This window comes from Symphodus melops (assembly GCF_947650265.1).
Source record: "Symphodus melops genome assembly, chromosome: 3".
Taxonomy (NCBI): Eukaryota; Metazoa; Chordata; class Actinopteri; order Labriformes; family Labridae; genus Symphodus; species Symphodus melops.
The window spans coordinates 26689659-26704301 of record NC_136693.1 but is presented as its reverse complement, the minus strand read 5'-3'; the positions used below and the strand labels follow the sequence as shown (position 1 = coordinate 26704301).

At 41.9% G+C, this 14643-nt stretch overlaps 1 protein-coding gene across 4 annotated transcripts in view; it reads left to right on the top strand.

Annotated features, from left to right (window-relative positions):
- Positions 1-14643, top strand: part of LOC306821188 (transcription initiation factor TFIID subunit 4) — an 86000-nt gene that overhangs the window by 38663 nt on the left and 32694 nt on the right. For 3 of the 4 annotated variants that reach the window (XR_013778753.1, XR_013778754.1, XM_079339461.1), the window contains 2 exons: positions 828-953; positions 6510-6566. Coding sequence is in view for 2 of the 4 variants with exons in the window: in XM_079339461.1 (XP_079195587.1) it covers positions 828-953; positions 6510-6566 (183 nt within the window). In the remaining 2 variants the exon portion in view is untranslated. Of the gene's footprint in view, positions 1-827; positions 954-1093; positions 1370-6509; positions 6567-14643 lie in introns of those variants that run through there. The other variant, XM_079339462.1, reaches the window with a different exon arrangement.

Below are 14643 nucleotides of genomic sequence, written 5' to 3'. Positions count from 1 at the left end.
CTCCCACAATCCAGCGTGACATTAAGTCTCTCCCCACCACCATCAAATCACGGCTCAAAACTCACCTTTCTGTCCGACCACGCCCTTCTTATTATTGATGTTTTTGTATTTTATGTAGTTGACTGTGTTCTTGTTTTTACCTGTGTCTGAAAGGTGACCCTGAGGCGCCTGTAAATAAAATGAGTTACTATTATTATTATTATTATTATTATTATTATTATTATTATTATGTTCAGCATGGTCTATTTCTCGACTTTCTCACAGAGCAGCAGTTTGTTTTGTTTCTGCATGAAAGTCTGAGTTCTGTCAAAGTGATGCATTTACTTTACTCACAAGAAGTGTGTAAGAAGTAGTTTGGTTGGTCCATGGGGTTCATTTAGATATTAACAATATTTTTGAGGGATGGGTATTTTCTTTGAAGTTGATCTTTTGGCCTTTTTTTGTATATATGCTGTAGGTCAGCTGGAGTGATACAGGAAATACTGATGTGACAGGACTCTCTGGGCTGCCTGCTTTAAGAGCCAAGCTAAACTGGCATGATGTTCTTTTATTTGCTGCTTTTGTGGGTTATTCCTTAATATAATAAAAAAAAATAAAAAAAAGTATCCTCCCTGACTCTGAAAAGTGAATCAATGACAAAAAAAATATCACGTTTTAGTACCTGCATCAGTTAGAACAAATGTTTTCTACTTCTGTTTTACGACTTTAGACCAAAGGAATATTCTGGCCCTGAAGTTCTGAGAATACGTAACATAACTTGAAGTGTAAAATGGGAATTATACCTTTGACTTGCCGTTGCAGTGATCGTCTCTCAATCTCCTTGTCAGGATGACGAGTGCTACGAGCAATCGGCAGACGTTCGTTCTCAGCTGCGCTTCTTCGAACAGCTAGAGAGAATGGAGAAGCAGAGGAAGGACGAGCAGGAGAGAGAGATCCTGTTGAAAGCCGCTAAAGTGAGTTATTGTCACCCCGACTGTTGTGTGTGTATTTGTGACTCAGTGAGTGATGTTATGTCTCTATGAAACATTGTGTGTTTGTGTACTCCTGTGTGTATGTATACATGTGCATGTTGCTCTGGCTCGGGCCCTGACAGATGAATTAGAGTGTGACACCAGTGGATGAAGTGACCTCCGTGTGTCCTCCCAGGCTCCTGGCCCCAGGGCTCCTCCGTCCTGGCTCTTCCTCCCCGGACACAGCAAGGAGGAGAGGGGGGGGACCTTACACACACACTTACACACACTTGCGCGATAAAAAAACCAAAAAAAAACCTGTGGAGCTCGATCACAAGCCTTGACGGCTCGGATGAAACAGAGAATCAGTTTTGAAAAAGTGTCAGAGAGTCCAGCTTTGGATTTTTTTTTTCTTGAAGCCTTTAGATAACAATGTGCACACGTGGTGCTTCATGTTTTTTTTTTGTCCGTAACATACATATGTTTTAAATTAACCTGTATTATGACTCATGTTTGTTCCAACTTTATAGACAAAAGTGTAAACAAAACTGATTCTTGATTTGCGCAGGTTCGTTCACGGATGGCTTTTGTGCAGTGATTTCTTTTGTCTTAACAGTTTAACAAAGCGCCTTAGAAATAAAAGATAAAATAGAACCAGACAAAGCAGATAAAATACAAAAAATGAGAAAAGGGCCAAAGGGCATGAGAACATAGGAAGTAAATTCAATAAAGTGGGTAATATCAAATAAATAAATAAACTGTTATATAAAAACATGTCGGACAGTACAGAGAGCTTTCACAGATACAAAACCATTACAAAAAGATTTCATAGAAGCTTTAAATCTAGTTTAACAAGATTCAGTGTGCAGGGACTTAACATGGAGCGTGAAATCATTTTATGTTTGTTACACAACTTGTGACCTGCAGATTTTGGTTCAGATGTTTTTAGGATCAAAACAGTTTCAAGTCTTTAAAGGTGCATTATGTAGTTTTGGTGCAGAAATGTGAAAGTCAGAGAAATGTACACATTCTGTGGTAACTGTTTTTCACTCTACACACGAAAGCATGTGCTCCCTGTGAACACTGTTTGAACATAACATGCTACACAAGAAGTTACAGTGAGGGTGGGTGAATCTGTAACTCCCCTGGTAGCTCTTGATGCTGCAGTCCGTTTACCTCGGATGTTGGAGCTGTGAATGGCGTCACAACTGAGCTGACCAGTTGCAAGTCAGACGAGCTATACGGACGCCTCCAGTTGTAGCGCCAATAACACATGAGGGATAAAAAGAGGAAGGAAAAGTGATCTTCTTCTTTGTTTTAGAGGGAATGATTTGTAGATTGCTGGATCTGTGTGTTTAAACAGCATGAAAATGATAAAACTTAAAATGACAGAGCAACATGCACGCTGACAGAGAAGTGGCCAACGCCTGAGCCTGAGACAAGGCAGCTTAGTATGGTCGTCGAGGAAGTAGAGTTAACCTGGAGAGAAATTTAAATTGCAAACAAAGTCTGTTAATCTTTTCAACGAATTAAAACATATTAAGGTAACATTTTTCAGAGGTTGTGACTGAATCTGTGAGGTGGACGATCTGAGGTGCAGCCCCCCCATCTTCACTCCAGGCCGTTTTTATCGCCTGTGATGTCACTGACCTGTTAGTGGTTGACCTTATTTACTGTGAGATGAGAAACTTCTTGTCATGATCAACTTCTTTATTGGTTTCAAATTCAAATTGAGCATTTCATTTTCCAAGAACATTTACACGTCTCTGTGTCAACACTTTACATGTTGTCTTTGAGCTATTTTCAAGATTTAAGCATTCTGTTGTTATTTGTCATTTTACTCAACCAGCTTTGGAAAGGAAATTGGGCTTTTAACTTCCAGCAATAGTCTTTCAATGAAACTTGATAAACTTTTCATAACAAACCAGTTACAACTGGCCGACAGGCCAGCGTGGCCACTACTACTTTAAAGGCAACTGGCCACGCAAGTGCTTTCTTCTCAGTGTCTTACTTAAGAAAAAAAAAAAGAAGACGCTGTACTCATGTGGGTAACGTTTATTAAGCATGTATGCACCTACTTTAAAGGCAGAGCGTCAGCTTTAACACACAGAGCAGAGCCAGCCTCACATCCAGTGTTCATTAGAAGCTGTTCATTGTTATCCATGCCTTCATCTGAATGTATGAGGCTATAGTTCAGTCTCTGATCCATGTGTAAGTGTCACCATATTCTTTACAACAGAGAAGCTGTTGTGTAGAAGTCTTTTATTGATTTAAAAATGGAAGTAGCCTTTGGCTTCGGAAAAGAACTTAAAGTTATTCTTTTATAATATTTGATACTATATCCGGTCCATGACTAATCTCTGTTCCATAAATACAAAATAAAAGTTGTGACACAGAAACACCTGCTGTTTGAAAGTGTTAAATCAGGGTCCTGGTATTGTTCCCTGTCCACTCCTGTGCTTTAAGCCCTTTCTGTACAGACGTTTGTTTATCAGTTCAAAAAAGGTTTTCAATTGGGAGAGATCACCACTCACCAAAAAAAAAAAAAAAAAAGAGAGAATCTTTTTGCAAATGAAAATGCCTCGAGGGGCAACATTAGCAGAAAGCTAGATTAATTTAATTAATTTTGAATGGAGCCAATGTCCCTCAGTAAAGATTCTCATTGCAGCACACCTCACTGTCTTAATTGCATTATTACGCTTCAGTCCTGCCATGCAGGATATTAGAAATCTGTAGTTGATGAACACCGGCCACCGAACCTCCTGACCTGTCGGTTTTTTTGTGTCAGGAGACCAGACTGCTTTATTTGTGCTCTTAAAACAGATATAACCTCAGCAGGAGGGAAACACTGTGAAGAAGAAGAGGAAGACATTTAAACAGCATTATCTTTTTTTTCCCTACTCTGAACGGTTCTTCTCATTAACAGGATTACTGAAGAACTTTTGCAAATTTAGCCAAGTTCCCATTGGAAGGGCTCACCTCAGGGGTACGTGGATTTCATGAGCATCGTGGAGGATAGTTGGACTTCACCTCAGAGCCATGTCTGTGGCTTTTTGCCCTCGTTGCCATGGCGTTTCAGTTTGAAAAAAAAGTTTGGAAAGCAAATCCTTGCCGAATGGTGATATGATATATTTCAACACCAAACTTTCTGAAAACATGCTTTTCTCTCTGTTACTATTTTTACCATTAACTCCTGTATGCTCAGCCTTTTACTGTTCTGTTAATCAGACTGGATCATATTTATCACATATGGCTCCTGATGCTGATTTTACTGGATGATTCAAAATGAAAAAAGCACAGGCTGACATTACTAAAGAGTTACTGGTTATATAACATTAAACATCAGTCCTTTTCATTCTTTCATTTCTTCAGAGCTCTAGGTTTATTTTTCTAGATAACTGTCCTAATCCTAAATGTCATGCTTTGGCATTTGTTCCTTTTTATTTATGTTCTTAGATTTTAGACTTCTTTTAAAAAGGGAGAAAAACTCCACAGTCTCGAGCAACACAAATAGCACAAATGGTTTGGGCTGAACCCCCCCCCAAAAAAAGTTTAAAAAAAATTATTTGAATCCTGATATTGATTATTATTACTGCAAGAGGTGATAGGTGAAAGGTTAACCCACTGGACTTTATATTTATTTTGAGAAATAATTACAAAGTTTTGAACATTTTGTTACCTCCTCTCCATGCTTATAAGACCTGAAGCTAATTCAAATCAGAACATCCCTCTGGGGCTGTAGGACGGGAAATATGTGAAACTATTCAAGATAGCCTAAACTCAAACTCTCTCTTACATACTGGAGTAACTTTCATAATATCACAGGTTGGTAATCTACGGCTGAATGCGGTTGTGTTTTTTAAAGTACATTCTACTACACCCTGCCAAAACCAAACACAAAGGCTTGACAGCGTCTGCTACCCAGTCCTCTTTTCCTCCTTCCCCCTCTGTTCTCGCCTGTAAGTGGGAAAACCAGGGCAGCTGACAGAGGAGATGTAAAGCATGCCAGTGGCACCGCTGCCCTTTGTAAACAGTCCATCTGTACCAACCCCTCCCTCTCCTCTGCCCCGCCGCCACCCGTCTCCCAAACTGCCTGCCTCTCGCTCGAGCGCCCGCTAATTTGACCTCTTGAACAAGAAACCCACTAAAATAATCCCCTCTATTCCCGTCTCTTGTTTTCTCTTCCTTCACAACAAGCCCTCCCCTTTCTCCTCTACACTGTCCGTTTAAAACATGACTCAAGTCTGGAGGGAGGCTCCTGCCGACCGGAGGGCAAACACATTATTCTTAGTCGAGATACCAACCAGTACGTGAACTGCCTGATATATTTAAAGCCAATTAGCGGGAAGGCTCGGAGCAGCAGCTCTTCAACCATGAGACAGAGAAGATGAGGAGAGGATGGAGTTAAAGGGTTAAAGCTCCTGGACTTAAAGACAGATATGATAACATAGATATTAGTACTCTATGGGTTTTTGATAAATTACTGTCAAGTAAAATGTATTGTTTTATTCTTGGCGTTCCTTCATAAAAGTCTTCATCTTGGATCGTGCTTGTTGAAGGACACACGGGGCAGAACACAGTCCACGGCATCCTCAGGACCAATCAGCAGCCATCTAACAATTATAACCTTTATTGATATATTAAAAGTAATATGTTCTGCAAGTGCAGCTAACAATCTTTCCTATTAAATGTTGTTGGCTCAAATGTTGTGTTAACACTGGAAACAGAAAAAAAAGGATGTCCATTATTGCTCAAACACTTGAAAGGAAGCCAATCACTGTCTGGAAAAAGGAGTGCATGAGACTGATTATTGTTTATCATATACATGAAAAATAATGAATATTGAGGTGCGTTTTATCTGACAAAATGTAGCTGAATCCAGAGGAACTAAAACACGTCAGATTATATCCAGACCCAGAACAGCGTTCAGCGTGTGCATAGCACCAGAATCTGCCTGCAGTGATCTGATGTACATGTACATTTGGCCGCGTGGTGAAGGATTCCCAGGGACAGGCACATTCAGACAGATCTTTGCTGCTGATTAAAATAGCTGTACTACGCAGGGACACACACACACACACACACACACACACACACACACACACACACACACACACACACACACACACACACACACACACACAGTAAAGGATAGCCACACTGGCTCACAGTAACACACACACAAGTACTGCCACTGATACTTACAACATCCTTTGCCCTGTGTGTGACTGTGTGTGTGTGTGTGTGTGTGTGTGTGTGTGTGTGTGTGTGTGTGCTGGCTCGTGCAGAATTTTTAATAACCTCTTTTGATTAGAATCCCCCTCCAGCGGCTTATTTAGGGCTGGATTTGGAGCGGGTTTAAAGGCCACCACCCCCCGGGGGGCGCTCCATTGCACTTCTCTGAATTCAAATACAATGTCCTTGACACCTCTGTATCCTGTTCCCATTTTGCACTATTTTTGCTGCTGCAGCAACAGATGAGTAGTGGGGAGGAGGGGGCTGGGGGGACTCCTTAAACCAGCTGTTAACCTGTGTTTTTTCCCTCCTTTACTCTTTCAGAGTCGCTCCAGGCAAGAGGACCCAGAGCAAGCTCGACTGAAACAGAAAGCTAAGGAGGTAAGCTGCTGCCGAGATCATTACCCTTGACATTTTCCCGACTCCGGCGTATTAATTTTTCATGCCTCACTACATATGTAATGCCATTTAAAGTCGGACTTGAAAAAGTTTCAGGAATTATTCGCACCAATTGACGCCAAAGTATGTAAAATGTTTTTTTTTAAAGCAACAAAGACACCCTCCTCTAGCTCCATCCCTGACTTATCCTTTTTAACCAGTATGAATTTAGATTTGGTTGAGGCCCTTTTTGGTAGTTAGGCTGTATGTAGAGATAGAGTCCTAGCCTCCATAGTTTCTTTTTGTAGTTGCCTGAAATCCTAATCCCTTTTGGTTTTCATATTTATTGAGTCCATCTTCTCGTTACACAGATCTGTATTAATATAATGATTGAATGGCCCTACGAAGAGAAATAAACATTTTGAAAAGAGTCAAACGTCTTTGCAGAAACTTTGTGTTATTGAGAGCATTACACAGAAAAGCAGCTGAATGGGGAATGATGTTTTGCGATGCAGCTACTCATGCTCTACATGAACTTTTACTGCTACAAAGGAGTTGTTTCTTTTTTTGAAGTTGTAAACCAATGCTTAACACGTAATGGTACAAAGAGGGAAATGTTTGACTGGCAGCACATAGCTACATCCTCCTTATTTTAAGTGCAGTGTCTTGTATATGCTGAAATCCCCAGTGGAGCTCAGAAAGTAGACCGTTCTTCTTTGGGAGGTTGGTTCATGTTGTTTACGCAAACAAAATTGTTCTGTCACAGTGGAAGTTTGCCTTCGTGTTTCTTCTTTGTTTACTCCAGAATAACTTTGCTGCGTGCTTTCAGTCTCTGGCTTGCTAACAAGGATCAAGAGGACTTTTCATGGAGTAGTGTGAGAAGGCGGGAGGATAAAAAAAAAAAAAAAAAAAAAGAAAACGAGCTTCATTCACCTGTTGTTGTTGCTGTTCAAGTGGAACTTTAAGGAGCAGATGTGCTTTCTTCTTAGTGTCTTACTTAAGAAAAAAAAAAAAGAAGACGCTGTATTCATGTGGGTAACGTTTATTAAGCATGTATGCACCTCTTTTACCGATGCTCTGATTTTTACTTACATGCTTCTCCAGTTTTCCACAAACGGCTCCAGCGTCCAACCACTGCGTCTGAACACTGGACTCTGAGACATGCAGATGTCAGGGTGTAATGGTAACTGCTCAAGGACAAGTCAGTATTGTTGTTCGGCCAACATATTTAATTTTTTAGGATTCTCTCCGCCAGTCCGTGCTGTTGAACTTGTGACCTTCAAGTGACAAGTGGACTTCTCTTTCCCCTGGCTACTGGCAGCACTCTGTCTTTTTATTTTTCTTCTTCTGCTTCTCTCCTGGACATTTTCTTTCGAGCAACATTGAGCCCTGCTGCAGTTTTGAACATTCACACTAGATCTCAGCCTACCCATAAGCCCCACATATGCAAATGAAGCAGCGTAATAGGCAGCGCGATAGGTTTGCCCCAGGGGCCATGTGATCAAAGTGGATCTCCTCCCTGTTAAGTGGCAGTCCGCTCGTCATCTGGATACGGTCAGATTAGTGCCTCGTGAGGAGGCGCCGCGTGCACGCGTGCACGCATGCACATATTCATTTTCAACAGGAATTTTAAGAAGGTGCTTTAGAAATTGTTACTTTATGTAATGCTTTTTTTCCCTCTAGATAGAGACTTAGAAGACTCTCAGCTGCCCCTCTTCGCCTACCCACGCACGCACACACTCACATAGACACACACGCTCAGTACCCCTCACACCCTCCCTCACTGCTTTCTTTTTTGCTTAATGGCCATCGTTTCTCAGCCCCCGTGCCTCTCCGGTTTTCATCACCTGAGCTGGCTGTTTGTGTCACAGCAGAGTCTGTCGGCAGCTCACACATCTGTGCAAATTTCATCAGGATAATGAGCCTGACATACTCTTCCAGGCGAGGGACAGAGGAGCCACTTCCTTTTAAAGCCCCTCTTCCTGATCACACACACACAACCACCAAACGATAATCATTTTTGGAGGGGTGAAATAACAGCTTGTTCTACCCATGAACTGAGTATCCGCGTGTAAATTGAGTTGGCATATGCTTTGTATTTAAAAAGGCAGGTGCAGTGTAATGCAGAGCTGAGTCCAGTGACCTTGTTTTGATTAAAGGGATGCTTCACCCACGCAATATGACGATTTTTGCGTCACGAAAAGAAAACTTTCAGCCAAAGGAAAAACATCTTTTTCTCGTCTCAGGGCGAAACGAGGGCTGGATTCACGAGCATTCAACACGACTACCATGTTTCTAATGATGCAAAGCTTAATGCAAATGGGAGAAGTTTCCCTATCACATCCAGGGAATGAACTGAAAGCATGTTCATGGTCAGCTTGAGTTGAAATTCAAGTTAGATTCATTTACATCAGCAAACATCAGTATAAAGCGCAGCGTCTAAATCTTTCCACCTCTGACGACATGAAGACGTTTGAAGGATTCAGGTGGAAAATGCTCTTCTGTCTGAGTGAAACTTGTATCACTGAGCCTGAAGATCCACACATGGGGAATGGTAGGCTTAAATGATGAGAAGTTCTTAAGGGCAGGCTGGTCGCCCAGGAAACATTTACTGCACTGAGAGGGCTCATCTCTCCCTACCAGTACTTTAAACAACGTGCCAAATTCTTCTTCGCACACGTGTCTGAACGGGATAAGTACAACTAACAGACACTTCACTCTGCCTTCAGTCTGTGCATGTGGAGGGAATTCCTGAGTGGTGGTTCAAAGATTAATCCCAGTAGATGTCTCGCCCCTTCAACATTTCATTAGCGACAATCAGGCCAAAATGTTTGCTTTTGAAAAGAAGGAAAATCAGATTTTCAGAGGGGGAGTGTCTTTATATTCATTGAGCTCATTCATGCTCACCAGCAGTTTAGACCTGTCTGCTGTGGACAATCACTGAGCTTTCTGCTTGTACCATGTGCAGCCCTCTGATTAAAACTTATCTCACAATATTATGACAGAATTGGGATCCTGAGAATGTGAACGCCTCAGTTTTCCACTTGCATAATTTGTTTCAGTTTCATATTTGAGCCTAAAATACCAAATCAACAGCGTTTTTCTCCCTTTTAATATATACTGTAGGTAATAGCAACAAAACCCTGTTACCTGCACAGCAGTCTGCTCAGGTATACACTGCCAGGTTTTTTTGTTTTTGTGAGACAGAGAGTCAGAGCGGTCTAGCACCTCCGTTTCCTCCATCCTCCACCATTTGGCCGAAATGTCAGATGGGCTATTTCAAAATGCCCCCAGTGAAAATCAATGGGCAAATCGTGGAGCTGAGTTCCTGTTTGTTATTGTTGTCGGTGGTGAGTCTGTGTGTTCTGTCTGTTTCACCACAGAGGCAGGAGGCCAGGCAATGCCTCGTCATCGCGAGAGAGAGAGAGAGAGAGAGAGAGAGAGAGAGAGAGAGAGAGAGAGAGAGAGAGAGTGAGAGAGTGAGAGAGAGAGAGAGAGAGAGAGAGAGAGAGAGAGAGAGAGAGAGAGAGAGAGAGAGAAGGTGACAGAGAGGCAAAGACAAAGAGATAGAGAGAAAAGAAGACTTGGGGAGGGGGGGTAAAAAAAGAGAGGAGACAGAGAGAGAGAGTTAAGACCAGTAGAGATACATCACGATGTCAGACACACAGACACACTGCAGCCACAGATTCATCATCGCAACCGCGTCTGCAGGCACAACTGGACACAGGAAACGAGTGAACTGGAGAAGAGGAGCAGAGCAGGGACAGGAGAAGGGAGACAAGAGAAGAGGGGGAAGACAAATGTGGTACTACAGTTGGACATAAGATGGCCACAAGCTCAGCTGCTAAAGCAAACCATGTCAGCCAAAAACACTAATATTTCCCCTGCACTGCCAATTTATACTGTAAGAATGTGTTAAGGAGATTTTTTTTTCTCAGTTTTTCAGGATTTCATGCACTTGCAGCTTTTCTTTTGGCTAAAAATGAATCCAAAACGAGCGCCAGTAGCAAAGTGGTTAATGTGCACACCGCATGTACGGAGGCGATTCTCCTCCAAGTGAGCGGCCAAGGTTCAAGTCCAACCTGTGGCTCCTTTCTCTCCACCCCCCCCCCCCAAACTTCTGACACGATCTCCTGTCCTACAGAATCTCTAAATGAAGACATGAAAAGGATGAATCCAGAAAACTTGTGGAACTTGTTGCTTCTCCAGCAGGACTTTATATTTGCCTTGGAACAATTTTCCTTTTTCTGCAGGCACAAAGATTTTCTTTCCTATTTTGCAACCATCATCGCTTGAAATGTCTTGAACCTCTACTAAATGAATTCTGCACAAGCTCAACTTTGAACCGTCCATGTCTACAATTACAAGCCTACAGTTATACATCATTCCCGCCTGTACTAACATACATTTCATAATCCATTAGAGGAATCAGACTCTACTCAGGTGACATTTGCACAACCTTCAGCAGTATTAGCATAATTCTGCCTCTTTTCTCACTTAATAATGAACTATTTGCATCAAGGTTTCCCATGATATTAAAATTACAGCCCTTTGCTCAGCTCGTATGCACCAGTCTTTGACGCACACATGCATGTGTCTTGATTGGCCTGGCATCCTCCACAAGTAGCCAGGTCATGGAGAGGCTGGGATCAATCCACCCACACCGAGAGCTCCATCCACCGGCGCCTCGCACTTCTCCAGAGAAGAGAGTCTCCTCCATGTCAGAGGACAACGCAGCAGCCCCTTAGTTTCTTATTAGGCCAGTTATATCTCTGAGTTCAGAGGCTCTCATCCTCTGGCCCTCTGCAAAACTGCTCTGCTCAAAGAGGCGCTCTCCCCCATTAGGCAGGCCTGAGGGCAAAAGCCTGCTACCCTCCTCCATGTTCTCTGCCTTCGCTGTGCTGACTTTCAAAGAGAATTCCTGCTGTTCTGTGCGTCCCAGTTCATAGTTGTTATATTCTTGTCTTCTGGCTTTGCAGCTACACAATACCTTCATATCATGAATAGAGCAGCATCATTTGTGTTCAGCCTGTGTGATTGCAGGAGAATACGATTATATTCGTTTTTTGTCTGAGATGGAAATGTTGTTTCACTTCACTCTTCCAACAAATCAGGTTCTGCACAAGTTGATCAGGTTGTGATTTGTTGAGTGTCATTTCAACAGGACGTCTGTGATCTTTGAAGGATGGAACAAGGGGTTCGTTCAGATAATTTAATTATCACTTTAGACAGCTCTGGAGGTCCTCCAGAAGTGCAGGCTGCTAAATAGTACACTAACCTTGTTTTTATTTGTTGCTTTGTTGTCGGTACTCTCAACTTCAGATTTTTTTTCTTCACCTCAAGACATATTACAAGAAAAAAGAAGAAGAAGCAGGCTTTAAAAGTACCTTTGGTGTTTCTGTGTGTTTTCGAATATTACAAAGTGCTGTAATGAGAAGGAAAACAACAAAAAAAGGAGATTTTTTTTTTTTTGCCTCAGAGGGAGATAGCGACTCGTCTCTGCGCTGTACAAGCCTGTAGGTTCACTTTTCTCTTTGTGAGCCAGAGCACTCCTTGGGACTCGAGCGACAGGGGAATTGGGCATGCTGAGCTACGCTGGTGGCGAGGTGCCAGCCTCCTTTGCCTGGGATATAAGTGAGAGGGAGGCAGGAGGCAGGACACGTTTCAATTAGGCAACAAACACCTCGCACAGAAGACGGGAGAGGAGAAAAACACCCTCACCTTCACCAGCTCGCTTCTCCCTTCTGACCTCTCCCAAAAACACACTCTCCTGAACCACTCTGCCCCACCTTTTTTTCTTCTTCTTCTTTTCAAATCTAAGGTGTCATTTTTGTCGAATTCATATGGGAAGGACAGTACTGGGGGTCTTTCTGAGGTGATGCTTAGTGTGCCAGCTCGGCCTGCATGTTTCCATTAGATTGTCATGTTGGCTAATTAGAGAGCGGCAGCATGATTCACCTTGTTAATTAGGAGGACTTGCACACCATGTGCCTGGGGGCGGTGTGGGGAAGAGGAGCCCAGCCTCAGAGCCTGCTAGTCGCCTGCTGCCTATGAAGATTCCCCTTCTCATCTACCTTCCTTTCACTCCTTCTTTTTTTGATTTGGAAATGAATAAATCATTGAGATCGTCCTCTCTCGGAGTGTGAATATCTGAGTTCTCATCTTTTTCTGGATGCAAATTAGGCGTGATCAATCGAAGGTGACGAGCGGTGAATCTAAATGTTAAAAAAAAGGGAAAGACGGTGGATGGAAGCCTGCTAGACGAGGCATGTCGGCATAGAATGAGACAAAGCGATAGAACATTTAAAGTAGGAAATTTCCCCTTAGATAAGCAGTATTTTTAATGATCACTGCTCTCCTCCCAACGCTCCGCTGAAACGCCGTCAGAATCTGCTCAACACTGATTTCTGGTTCCTTCGTTAAACTCTTTTCCTGGGAAAATGTGCAGTGCAAATGTTATTATTTATAAGAAATAATACTTGTTCCAAAGTTAAGGCAGCAAGTCTGTAAGACACATTCAATCCCCATTTTTCTCAGACTCTCCTCTGGCACAGTTTTATTCCTGCAAATAAGTTGCAGATGAGGAGGAACCGTAGGGTCATGATAGTGACACTCACATAATGACCTTAGCTCCAGGGACAGCTCGGGGCTCTGAATAATTGGTCCTTGGCCCTAGAAACGCTTCTGACATACTCAGCTTCAGAGGAAATGGAGCTCTCTGAGCCAAGCCTATTAGCTCATGCATGTATTTTGAATGGATCTCCATAGGTAATATCATATAAACAGATTCAATGGAATATTTAGGGAGATTTTTGTGAGTTAAAAAAGAGGATGAAACAGAATTGCAAAGTGATTTTTATACAGTTTTTAAAATCTGAACTTATTTGTGGTATGCCATTTAACAACTATGGTGTCTTTACACATTTGCAAAGAAGTTATTTCGTCCTATAACTAAGGGAAGGGTGATTATTACAACAGTGATGACATAAAACCTAAACAACATACTGTGCTGGATCTAGATATATAGCTCTTCTGCCTACTATATATATATAGTTAACATCAAATACAAACAGTGCAACTTCATACCTTTGAGGCCAGTTTATTATGACGGCTCACAGCGTGTACCATACAAACATAACATGTACATCTTTGAGTACAAATTCAATCTTTCTTCAATATTTCCTCTTGAGAACAGCTGCCATGTGTAATTATGAAGTCATGTTCATGAAGGCCGACGTATTTCTACCCCGTTTCAACACAAAGACTCGCCTCCATTAGCAGTTTGAGGCTGAACTCGTCTCTTTGTAGTGTCTGAGTACAGATGGAGAAGCGAAACCTGATTGGTTCGTGCAAATGGCCCTTCTCCCTGCAGCAAACTATCTGCCAGGCACTTCACATGAAGAAAGGCCTCAAGATGCAGCTCGCAGATGTTCACGTAATGCCGGCCATGTGGGTGTCAGGTGAATGAGATCCATGGATAGCACACACACATAAAACACGAGGAAAATGTACACACATAGGTAGTATAGGGAAATTAAGACTACAAAGATGTGCTGTTTTAGACACAAGCATTGTGGTGTGTTATTTAAAACTGAATGGATTTTTATAGTTTTTAATGTGATGAAGCATGGAGATAAATACTGTTAGCAGACTAATTAAACATGGGAAAATAAAAGGTTTCAGATTTGATCTTGATTCATGTGACTATTCTGAGATCGACTAGACATTTTGACTTTTAAGAGGTTGTCTTTTTCATGATCTATTTCTAATAGCGCGATGTAGGGATGACATATTTTCGTGAGCCAACTGGCAGGTTAGCATCGCGTCTTTTGTAAGACGGGAAAAAAGCTTCCAAATTCAAAAGTGTGGCACTTAATACATGTCATAGCTAACTTAAATAATTGTTAAAGCTCCTAAGCTTGTAACCGATCAATCAGTCTTTATTTGTATAACAACAACTGTACAAAAAGCAGGTAAAAGACCGTACTCATTGTTTTATTATCTATAAAGACTTAACGTTAATAAGCACTTAAGCACTCAGCAACATTTATCAAACGTTCTTCTAAGAGGCAGAAACCTC